Source organism: Corvus moneduloides, chromosome 1, assembly GCF_009650955.1.
Source record: "Corvus moneduloides isolate bCorMon1 chromosome 1, bCorMon1.pri, whole genome shotgun sequence".
Taxonomy (NCBI): Eukaryota; Metazoa; Chordata; class Aves; order Passeriformes; family Corvidae; genus Corvus; species Corvus moneduloides.
Genome location: NC_045476.1, coordinates 30,695,529 through 30,708,272, shown reverse-complemented (window position 1 = coordinate 30,708,272; position 12,744 = coordinate 30,695,529). Strand labels below are relative to the sequence as shown.

The window sequence follows — 12,744 nt, the reverse complement described above, 5'->3', positions numbered from 1 at the left end:
GGCTTGGTCAAGAATGGAGGAGCACAAGGGAAGAAAACTAGGTATCTGGGGTAGACAGGAGTTCTCTTCTTTTAAAACATGGAGATGCGTGCCAGGTGAAAAGACTGACTTCTGTGTAATTCTTGTGCTTCAAAGCCCTTTAGGTAATGATACTGTAGGCTCATGAAAGATGAATCCAGATTAAACAAGTAAAAATTAACTTTTTTAAATCATTTTACCAGCTCTTCACTAGCAATAGTGATTTAAACAAGGCCAAATGCAGGAACACACTACTGTAAATGAAAATGTTGTGTACTAATCTGGAATCTCCAGTACACCTGGCAGATAAGTGGCATGGGATTGGTACAGTGATTCAAATCACATTTGAACATCCTGTCTTCTAATATTTTCTGTTCCTGATAATGACGTGTTTAGTATGGACAGAGCTTGTAAATTAAATAGAATATTGATATTCTTTTTGGCCAACACTTAGCTGATTTAAATAAGGATATATTAGATATACTTCGGACACTTTTATAAGCCATATTTCTCTTGAAAATTTAACAGGGTGATAATTTCCAATTAAGTAGCAACACTGAAATGGAACACTTTTTATAGTAGTGCTCACAGGTACTGTATAGTTCTTGGGGGTCTTTTTCACTGAACTATTTTGAGAACAAAGAGCAGCAGATACAATATGTCATGTATTACCAATTGAACAGGGCTGTGTCTTGGGGTTTTGCTTGCTTGTTTCACAGGGAATGTGTTCTAAAAGCAGACAATCAGAATAAGCTCAGGTGTGCTAAATCTAAGGTTTTGTTTATTGAATGCGCAGGTTTCAACTACAAGGGGAAAATGGCCCCAAAGAAGAGGCCAATATTTCTGGTTAATAAAGATTAAGTAGTTTGACTTATCCTCAAGGGATAGCAAAGTGCTTCCATATTAGCATAATTTAAAAGGGGGTATAATACAGTTAGATAGAAGGTAAATTAAACAAAACAAAGAATTCATACCTGGTTTGTGTGAATTCACTTCTGAACTGCAGACTTCAGTATATGCTGAAGTCCAGTCTCTCTTCTTCAAAAGGAAAAATACTGACAAAACTGAGAGGGAAAAGTTCTTTCATTTTTCACTTTCAGGCCTATTTATCTTCGTAACACATTGAAATTGAAGGCCTGGAGCAGTAACTGTAGCATTTTGATAAAAGTCATGTGCCATGTACTGGTTATCTTTGTAACTGGAAACTAGACATGGACAAATCTGCTACTAAAACCAGGTTTTGAATAGTTTAGAACACTGAACAGTCCCAAATTTGGGGGCCAAAGTCCCCACTGAGCCTCTACTTTTCTGTTCACTCTAGGCCTTTCTCCCTTTTTGAAGCCTTAGGGAACTGCCATTGGGCTGTTCCAGAGGTAGAGGACAAGAGCTGTCTCTACTTAATGCAAAGATCTATAAATTAATTACCTGTTTGCAGCCTTGCTATGAGGAGCATTGTCACACAGAAGTTTATTCCCCTTGAGAATATACAATTGGTTTCGTACAGTAAACTCTAGATTGCCTCCTACAAATATTTTTACTTGGAAATTTCATGTTAAAGTTCTTTTATAACCTTAATGAAGAGAGGTTTTGAAAGGAATGCTCTTGTTTCTTCATCACTTTTATGAGCTGGGACATTACTGCTATGCCATCTTCATTCATCACCAGAATTTCCACATAGATGTTGATTTTTTTTTTTTTCAAGTACGATAGCATTGGTTTTGCATTCGTGTTATGTAAGAGAATTCAGATGTGAAATCCCATTTAGCACTCAGAAATGCCAGACTCACTTCTCACTTTTAGTCTGGTTTGAAGCTGATTCTGACTGTCCAAATGATCTTTCTTTGTGTGTTGTGATGATTTAACATATAATTTCATCAAGATAGCTAAAAACTTCCAAAAAAATATTGTTGGTGCTGATTATTTCTTTTGAAAATGCTAATTCACACCTTCTATATTATTTTAAGAATGAAAATATCATATTTTGTGCATTCTTTGGGTTTTTCTACTATTTTATTAAATATGAATGATGAAAGAAATGTGTTTGAGAAAACTATACCATTGATGTGATGTTTTATATCAGGATACTAGCTAATACTAGCTGACCTTTTTTCTTGACTGTTGGAAAACTTAGCTAAAAGGAAGTGCTTAAGAAGAATAGTATTTCAGTTTTTGATTTAGTTTATGTGGGAAGATTTTGGAGATCAAGATTAGTCTTGATGGAGATAGCTAAAACCCTTCTTTTCCTAAGAGGAGCATTTCATTGTAGTATGCATATTCATTTTCATCCTTGAAACTCTATTAAACTGCCACTACTAGAGTAATAGCAATGCAAATCCACTGCTTCCATGAAACCACTCTGGTTTAGATTCATGCAAATGCCAGTGCATATGTACTTGTAGATATTCCAAATATGAAATAAAGTAGGTAAGAGCAAGTCTTCTTGTAATTTTACATTTCCAGTTTCTTCAAAAAAACTTCCACTGCACCTTACCAGTGCCCAAATCTGAGACTTAAGACAACAGAATAGATGTGGGGGTCAGTCAGAAACAAGAGTGAAACTGTCATAAGTTAAATAATAACATTTAGGGGAGGGTGGGAGGCTTTGACCATTTCTCTAGATGGTGTTTTTAATAGTTTACTGTTACAATTGTTTGCTTGAAGGTATTGAACAGTTATCTGTTAAAAGTAGAGGAAATTATCAATACACAAGAGTATGTAGCATGAACATAGGTTATATTATCAAGGCATTAGAAAATAAATGATAAAGATCAGTTCCACTTGCATTAGGAAAACGTATTTACCATCCTAATACCTCCTTCTCTGATTTCTTGTTTGTCCCTCTTTTAGATACTTATTTCCAAACAACATTTAGACCAAGATCATTCCCTTGACTATTTTAAATAAGTTTTCAAGTAGGTATCAAAGCATGCTTGATTCACTCAGAAATTTACGTGTTATAATAGTCTAGTTGTCTTTTAACAAAATTGGAGTTTCTGACTTTTATGAGCTCTGAAGTTTCCTTAGCACACAAAAGTTTTTGTTAGAATGATATAAATGGTTGTGTGGAAGTCTGTTCTGGGCTCGTAAGAAAAGATGTGTGTTTTAGTAGCATGAGAATTAATATATTTTGTGCAATTTAAATAAGCGTGTGATTAATTTTTTTATGAGTTGCTGGCTACTGCAAATCCAATTTAGACAAACAAAATTTGAAATCTAAATGCATTAGCTGAAAATATTTAATCATAGACATGAACATGAACTTACCATGCTCATTGCTTTACACTTTCAGGTTGGCTTGAATTATAGATGCATTTTGTTGAGTGGAAGCAGAAGAGACAGCAGCACTGATCTGACTGTGATGAGGAACACAGAGTTGCTGGTTGCCAGCAGCAGCCAGAAACTATTTCTTCTTCTTTGCTGTTTTAGCACAGCTGACCACCCTTTTCCAAATATTGCTTCCCTGCCTGCCCCACATCCTTCTCATTCTGGGGTAGGGAGCAATGATTTCATGAAGTCTGTTACTGCTGATGCAAGGCCAGATCAAAAAAAAAACAAGCTTCTTTTTTTTTTTTTTTCCCCCTCTTTCCAGTCTGATCCTTTGTGCAAATGTAGACTTATAATGCTAATTAAGGTGATTATATTTTTTTAGTCAGGTTTTTTTCCATACAGGAGTAGAGTCAGCTTGTTACTAAAGTTTGTCTGATAACAACACTGACCAGCAATTAAAAATTGCAGGCAGTTAGGGTATTCAATCATGTTTGTAGCTGTTCCTTTTCCTTCTGTCAGAAACCAATGCTGCAGCAACTGAAAATAGGAAATGAAGAAATAAAAAGTTGCATTCAAAGCTTGAAGTCAATGGAGGTTACACCAAATTATTAAACAATATGATTTTAAAACTTCAGAAATAAAATTAATGTTGAAGCCTCTCCATTTCACTTGATAACCAGGTAATGGATGCAGAAAAAGCTAGCTGCACACTCCTGCAGTTATTTCACTTTCGATTATATTTCGATGTTGGTGTTTGTAGGTATAGGGCCCCGGTAGACAGGTTATAGTAAAGTTTTGTTGGTGAGGTGCATCGTACTTGCAAAGCAATGAAAGCAGGAGTTGTTTGAAAGGCTACCTGATGGGATGTATTGTGAAGGATCAGCAGCATTGTGTCTGTAGGGGTTTGATGTTTGAGACTCGGTGGATCCTTCATCAGCAACGAAGGGCGACAGAGGCAAGGTCTGCAAACCAGGATCCAACCCAATGCCTGCCAATGTGTGGCATTACAGGAAGGGCTTGTGCATCTCTGGGGAATTCCTGGTATCAGACCAGACTTCAATAAGATGCAGATATATGGCTGTAGAGAGCTTGTTTTCCTTCTCACTCTGGCAAATACAGATTTAAGGCCCAGGTAGGACTTCCTGCTTTTGTTTCAGCAGCTCGTTTGATTTGTGAGGATCTTAGATTTGACAAATTATTCTTTAAATACACTCAAAACAAGTAGTTTATCAGGAAAAAAAGTCAGGATTAATAATATGCACTTCAGTGCATTTTTCCTTTTTTTGGTCTGTGCCCTAATCAGTGTTTTTAACTGTTACCTAGTAATAATAGATGTGTGCTCAGGGCAAAAAGAAAAGCTGATTAAATGTTATATTATTGCTTTAGCTGTCATTTTTCAAACAGAGAGCAAAAAGTCCCAAGAAAATAAAAAGAATAAACTTCTTCCTGATTCTTCCCCCAGTGGCATCAAGCCACATGACCTTGTCCTGAAAAGGTCACTTAGATTTTAATGGAAACGATGGCATCAAGTACTTTGTTTTATGTTTGAGCTCTCTCTGGTTTTCCCTGTGACACAGCACAGGGATGCTTTGCTTGTGGAGCCTATTACAGCGATGGGTGTAAGGCAGCACAGCAAGTACCAGAGCTCTTGGGTTTGACAGAATAGGAGAATGACAGAAAAGAGAAGACAAAATCATATCCTAAGTGAGGCTTGTAGGAATATTAAATCTGACTCCTGACAAGAGATTGCTCCAAACCCAGCAGCCTTGAATATGAATCATTGTAATGAACTCTGCATGGAAGTGCTCCTGAAGACAGTCCAGAAACTCACTTTTAGTGAAATCGCAGTTGCTCCCCTACCTCTGTCTATGACAGCATATTACTGCTACTATGTTTACTGGTACTCAAGGTTTTTTGCTTGAATTTGTGGGTTTTGGTACTTAGGAATTTATTTGTTAAAGAGTTATCTGTTCCTTTTTTTCTTTTTTTTCCCCAAATTGAGCTTTAAGATATAAGTTTTCCTAGAATTTTCTTTTAAAGTAAGATTTTGTTCTGGTGACTGTAACATTTTTGGCTAAAATTCAGTGGTGGTTTTTGTTTGGGGGAAAAATGGTTTCATTTTCCCTGTTTTTTTTTTTTTTTTTCTGTGTGAACTTTTTAGAGAGAAGTGGCTTTAGGTCAATATTGAATCAATGCACTGGAAAAGAATAGTGTTCCTCATTCATTCTCACGTTGGTTTCTTCCTTGTCTTCCTTGTCTTAGTGAATCCTGCCTCTGCTTGGCTGAGATCTCTATGACATTTACAGCTCAAAGCAGAGTGATTAAAGAAGCACAGCAGCTTTATAGGAAACATGTAATTACCTTACCAGAAGCACAGTCGTTACACATCTGAGATCCATAGTCTGTCCATATGGGAGCAGGCTGCCAGCTCCAGTGTTGGTGATCCAATTGCCTCAGGACTTCTGGGTACCTATGTTCTTTGATATGGATAGTTTAGAAGTCATGGTCTAGGTGTGAGACATTTGTAGCTGGTGGATCTTTCTTGGATACACAGACAATTTTAGAATAGCAGCCCTCTGAGTGCGACACCTCAGAGCTTACAAGCCCTCAAGTCTGTGATACTCAAAGATCTGTCGCTAACAATGAGGCCTGGGCTAATACCCCCACCCCACCCCATCTCCACACTTCACGAGGTGCACAAAGGGATTTGGTGTGAGCATTCCTCTGAACTCAAGGGGAATTTATGATAGGTACCTTTGCACAAATACAAAGGGGTGTACACATCATTTTATCTGTGTGCATACAAATTGATTATAGTATGAATGTTACCATCTCAAATCTATAGTTAATCATTGTTATAATAGTAGGGAACCCTATCGAATTGCTATGTAAATATTAATTACTCAATGACTGAGTGCTGCTAAGCCCTTTTGCACCCTTATCTTTGCATCCATATCCTTTTCACCCTTACCCCCTGTAGCATTCCCAGCTTCCTTGTAAATCATTTCAAATTGCTTCTAATTTGATCTTCCTTTGTGTGCTTTCATCTTCGTAGTAAGTAGTAGAGTGAACCTTGTCATCAAACTATATAAAGTTGTATTTTCACAAATTCATATTAAACCCTGCTTTCAACAATGTCTTTGATGGTATTTCTTTAAGCAGAAAAACCACTCATTTGCAACGTAAGGATGGACCTATTTTAAATAGTTAAAAAGCCTCATAGCAAGACCAGTGTCCAACCACAAAGCAGAAAACTATTATGGACTGGTAGGTGATTTGCTAAACAGAGCTGCAGCTGACAGAAAAGGGATGTCTGCAGTGCCCTGTAATTGATACGGAATAGCAGTTGCAAACAGTTCTGATAACACAGGTGGAAACACATGGGTGGGAGGGAATATTTTGAGATGCGATTAGATCCCCTTGCTAGCAATCTGCAGCTGTACAAAGCCATGGGTTTGTTAAATTTATTTTTGCAGTTTCTGCAGGACAGAGGAGAAAATGAGACAGCACATAAATACAGATTATGTATTTTGTTGTTGGTAACTGCTATTTTTTAGTAATACTGGGACAAAAATGTGTTGGCCCTATGTATCAAGCCAACCAAGCAATTCTCTGCGTATCTACCATTTATTTCACATATGTATTACTACCAGCGCTCCAAGTCATTAATTAAGCAGAGTTCTCTTATGCATAGATTTTGCTGGCAGGTTAATTATGGTTACCAGGCTACTGAATCAATAAATGAATGAGGGAAACAGATTGCATACCTAGAAGAAGTTGTGTAAAATTAGAAAAGGAACAGAGGGGCTATACTAAGGCAGTTTAAGGACAGCTGTCACAAATTTGAATTTAGGCAAAAAACACTGATTTATTTCAAGATCTGTTTGGAGAAGATTATATTTTAAACGCTAATTGCAAGGAATAATAGAATAGGAATTATGAGGTTATGCTTTTCTTTCCCAGCTATTGGTACTGTTTATAAATGTATTCCCTTTTTACACACTCATCTTAGTCTGCAAGAGTTACATCTGTTCTGTGGAGTCTTTTGCCCCACCTGAATTTGCAGGGCTATTGAATATGATAATATACTTGCTTCTTTTCTGCAAAAAGCACCAGAACTAGTTAGCTCACAGCCAAGACCTTCCTTTTTGTGTTTGGTATGCTGCTCATATCCTGTCTCACAGTAAGTTTTTTATATTTGCCATAGGGGCAAATGTAAATGTAAAGTAAATCGTTCCCAATATTTTTGTTGTGTTAGAATAATTTTTGTAAAAACTAATAATTAGCCCTAAAATTGGTGCCTCAAATTCAGTCACTAAAGGGGAATACTTCACTGGTTACTTGCAGAAGATGCACCATTTAAAAGGAAGGGCATTGTTCAGAAAGGCTTTTGTTTCTTCGTTCATGTTACCTGTGAGAAACTCTTAGATGTGATGGCTTGGTAACATGCTCTTTAGGTAATTCTCCCTTGGCATAGGTAGAGCTGAGGGGTATTAACTCTTGCCATAATTTCAGACACTGCTGGACTGAACACATGCTGCTCCCAATAACTTGGGAAGCAGTTATTGACAGTGGCATTGAGTTTCCTCTTCTGCACAATAAAACAGTTGATTTTTTGATTATGTCTCCCTGGCTAGTTCACTGAATGACACTGGAATTATATGAAAAAGGAATCTAGCAGATAGGAAAGGCGGTAATTCGGCAGATGGAGCTGTTTCTGAAGAGTGGAGCTTAACACAGAATATTCAGATAGGAAAGGTGGTAATTTGTGGTAATGCCAAGGAGTGCAGATTCGCATGCTGAGCTGGGGCTGCAGCACACTTGTGTCCTTATCCTCTTAGCATCATCTCTTCTAATCACAGAAGCATGAAACGGGCTCTCCAGCTGAGCTGGGTGGCCAAAAGCACAGACCTCCTCTGCTTCCAGTTGTGCTGGTTGAAAAAGCTGCAGCTCCCAATTGCATGTCACAACATTTTTTCTGGAGGTGTTGGTCCTCCTGATCCACCAGAGCTCAGTGAGCTACATGGGCAACCATTCCTTAGTATGTCTCAATTCACAGAGGAAGGTTAATTGCCTCTCGCCCTCAGATAATGTCTTTGGTTACTTAGTTATTTCTGATGTAGATAAGTTAGAGAGTACTTCCATGTGCAGCCCACCTGGCAAATTTGAGGGGTCTCCAATAATGTGATGGTACCCTCTGGGCCAGAAGAGATGGTAAGAGCAAGGCTTTTGGTGTTCTGACTGGCCACTTAAGTTATTCTTCACTGTATAAGCCCCACCATCCACTTTGGTCACCCTGGAAGATAACTTGCCTTCAACCCATTTGTGACCCTTAGCACTTCATCCCTCTGTGTCACTTTCCACCTTTTAATTTTTTTTTTTTCCATCTGTTTAAGTTGAAAATTTCTCAGAAGAAGGTGTTTCTGTTTTCAGGATGCCAAGCCAAGCAAAACAAAGCCCAAATCTTGTTCAGGTCTTTCAATTTCTGCTGAATTAATTAATGAGGTTTTGTGTGAGCTGTTGCGAAGTGCCTAGAGACTGCTAGATTTGCCTACACAGTTGCCAGGGCGCACCTTGGCCAAATAGTTGTTTGTAAAGCGATTTTGTTTCTAATATAAAAGGCACTGTATAAAATCAGTTCCTGTTATTTTTCATAGAGAATTTTCCATCCAAACTGTAAGCTTAGAATTGCTGACTATCTCCTTAAACACTTCCAGATAATAATGATACATATTCTTCCAGCTAACATATATCATTACTTTTTATCAAGCAAAACTTAGTTCATAGCTGTAGAAATATTATGATTTACTGGCTTCCAGCCAATCTGTTAATTATCTGCTAGTTCCTTAATGCAGCTGGGGCTTTGTTTGATTTCATTGTAAGTTATTAACTTGCTGATAAAGGATCAGTACCTCATAAATTGTTTCTCTAAATAACTTTACAATGCTACAGAAGTTTGGTTGGGTTTTTTTCTTATAAATAAGAATAAATATGTGGGGGACAGCTTTAAATTGCAGTTATATAAGGCAACAAATAGTAGCCCCATATCTGTGTGAAAAACATCCAAGTGTCATAGATCTGTTACTTAGGCACCTTCCTGTCTTTGGGAGAGTCTCAGTACTTTTACATATACCAGACTGATTGAAGGCTGATTTGTTTTGTAATGCTTAGTTTGATTTTGGTTTTTTGGTCATGTTGTTTTAATCAGATCAGATGAAGAGATCTTGGGCCAGGCTTCACTTGTGGTAAGTCCATTGAGAGAATTTACAATAGTTAAGGCTCTGGCTGTGTTAAAGTAATTGAGACCGATAATAGACTTTAATCTCTTTGCATGTATCTCATCCCATTCTCTTTTCCTTTTTTTTTCCCCAGAAGTTATAAAGTACCTGTTTTTTTCAAATGTGGAAGAATAGATGGAAAACTCACTGTTTTCAGAAGGAAAACACTGTGACTGTCTGGGAATGCCTGGGAAGCATCCTTTAGGCAGGTTATGTACCTTAGGTCCTAGGCCTTACTTAGATGCCTTCTATCTGCTAAATAAGCCAGTGGACAGGATAGCTGACTTAGGACAGGTATTACACACTCTTCTTGCAATGGACCATTACTATGTTCTGTGTGAGCTGAACTCCCTGAGACAAGTTAGCAAATATGCCCAGGTGAAAGGAAGTATATCAATCCATTTTCAGCTGTAACCTCAAGTGAAAGGAGAAGTTAAAATCTTCCAGTCAAACACAGCAGGCAAGAAGTGGTGTTCTTGTCTTGTGATGTTGTATTCATCAGACTGGATGAGGCACTTGCCTGAAACAGTGAATCACCATGGTAAGTGGCTGGCAAGCTTCTAGAATAATCTAGAAATTACTTCACCTAATAAGATTTGTCAGGATCAAGTCTGCTTGACCTTGGCTTGTTAGTATGGGTTCAGGTGGAGGCTGTAAGGAGTGGGTGAAGTGGTATAAGGAGACAGAGAAGAGCACGGTCTGTACAAGAAGGCTGAGGGCAGTAGTGCTTGCCATAGTGGGTACTGCAGAGGGCAGGAGCAGAAGCTGTGCTAGAAGCAGTACAGAGGAGTACAGTGCTGGTTCTCTGCTCTGCTCATGGCTTCAGCCTAAAGGAAAAAAAGCTGACATACCCAAAGCTACCTGTGATGAACTGGTAGCTTTTGTGTTGTCCTGCTTCCTTCTTTTTTATTTTTTCCCCCCAAAAAAGCCTCAGCCAAGGTCATGCGTACTGCACAGTAGATATTCATTTACAAACACTGCCTGTGGTGGGAGTTCAGCACCCACATAAGAAAGAATGACTTAAAGACAAGAGAAGTTATAGAGGTGAACTCTGTTGTCCCTATTTGTATAGGCTGGCTAACTAGGGGGAGAGGCAGATTGCCCACCTAATGTACGCCAAAAGGAAAGATACAGGTTTGTATAATTGCTGAGGGGTGGTTCTGACTGAAAAATAAACACTAAAGGAAAGCAGCTTTAGCTGAAAATTGGATTCTCGGCAGCAAGAAGTGTCTGATCTGATTGATTGTATCTTTTTTTAACTTGTCTCTCCTCTTTTTCCCCCCCCAGCCCTGTGACTTTCAGCCCTTTCAGGATTACCAGTCAGTCTCTCTTTGCCTGGAAGGAACACTCTGCCCCAGTGTGGAAGCGATGGCTTCTTTTATCTTGTGTGCTATAGTTATCTAACTTGTGCATCTCAGAGCAAAACTGATAAAGACTGCTAAGACAAGATGGTCATTTTCAGTCTTTAATAGCTTATCAGGTTTTAACACCCTCATGAAAGAGCTGTGTGTTAGTTAAATGATGATGAATAGGGAAGCTTATGAATAAAATATACCAATTTATATTTGATTTTGTAATAATAGTGTTAGACTTGTCTCTTTTCTCTGACTTAAGTCTATATAAACAATGGGATCACAAGAGAACAGCATGTCTCTGCTTGTTTAAATCAACTGGAATTAGTGGCACATGCCCTCTGTGGTCCCCAAGTTATCTGGGGGCACTGAAAATTATTGTGGTTTTATACCAGGATGGTCCAAGATTTAAAGCTAAGATCTGACCCACCTACTTTATATCAGAAGATTCAAACAGTCTGTGGAACAATACAGGAACTGTAATAAAGTTACCATTTTTGTGTCATAGGAGGGGAAAAAAGAGAAAAGGGTATTGTCATGATTAACTCTTGGTTATTTTTTTTTTTCCCAGTTGTTATGCTGGTTGCTGTAGAGCCACCATAGGGAACTTTCTGCCTGGCTGAGAAACAGTTGTGTTTACAGTGCAAGTTCCCACTTGTGACAAGGTGGAGGATCCATCCATAGGTGGAGGGTGGGTCCTTTCAGGTTTTGAATATTTACCTGTCTTGTAGTTTAAGCTGGCTGGGCAGCAGGTTCAGATGGATAGAAATAAGCTATTTGCAACTACAGTGACACAGTCAGATGAAGATTGGCACTAGTCTGATAAAAACAGTTCAGATTTCTATTTAGAGAAACAGGGAAAGCAGTCAAGTACAGGAAACTAAAAGCCATACAAGATCTCAAGCTTATTCCCTATGCCACTATGAACAATTAAGTTTATGCAGCACTGTCAACTGGTTGTGAGCTTTTGTTTATAATACAAATGCACTGATGTTCTCTTTCTCCACTTGTAGCTGCCCTGAGAGCTTGTGCTGATGGAGGTGCCAATCGTCTCTACCACATCACTGAAGGGAGCCAGGAAAGGTATGTGAGCAATACACTTGAAGTCATTGAAGTCATCTTTTCTCAATGAAAGTAAAATGTGGAAGAATGGGATCTGTTCAGTTACTTAAGTAGCTGCCTGCTCTCTGCATGGTACTTTAATGAACTGTGGCAGGTAGTATAATATTTTCTCCACATTATCTTAAATTTTTATTCCCAGCTAAAATTTTTAAAAACACAAGTAGCCTGAAATACCATTTTCCCTGAAGCCCACTGGTCTTTTTTCCTCTTGAAAGCTCTGCTCTCAGTCTGTCTTATTTTGTGCATCCATCAGTGTTAGGCCTCTGAAAAAATTTGCTGTGCCCCTTGCAAGGGTTGCCTAGAGGAACATCTGATGCCTGTCACCATGAGCTGAAACAAAGTATGTCCTTTTCATTTTTCATGTGAGGCCTTAGAGGAAATCTGTTTACTTAGTGCAATGAGGTGGGTGATAAAATAGGAAGTCTTCTTTTCGAATTATTTCTCAGTTAGCATCAGGGCATTATAAATGACCAAAGACAAGCACAGGGACTATCTATAAATGTGTACACTAGGTGAGGAAATATGACTGAAAAAATATGTTCTTGTTTTCCGTAATGGCATTTAAAATTTTAAAACATCCCGGGTTTCTGCCCCGGAAGTGTTGAGCTGGGGTTGTGATGCAAAATACTTCATTCAAGTGATTTCTTATTTTTGTAGTGGAACCATGCAACATTGTACAAACTTAGCCTACTAAGGATTCTTTTTAC

General features: G+C 38.3%; 1 protein-coding gene across 4 annotated transcripts in view; it reads left to right on the top strand.

Annotated features, from left to right (window-relative positions):
- The window catches only part of TPK1 (thiamin pyrophosphokinase 1), a 315,027-nt gene that overhangs the window by 109,883 nt on the left and 192,400 nt on the right, over window positions 1-12,744 (top strand). For 3 of the 4 annotated variants that reach the window (XM_032104083.1, XM_032104065.1, XM_032104075.1), the window contains one exon: window positions 11,929-11,998. In XM_032104083.1, the coding sequence (XP_031959974.1) occupies window positions 11,929-11,998 (70 nt within the window). Of the gene's footprint in view, window positions 1-11,928; window positions 11,999-12,744 lie in introns of those variants that run through there. The other variant, XM_032104093.1, reaches the window with a different exon arrangement.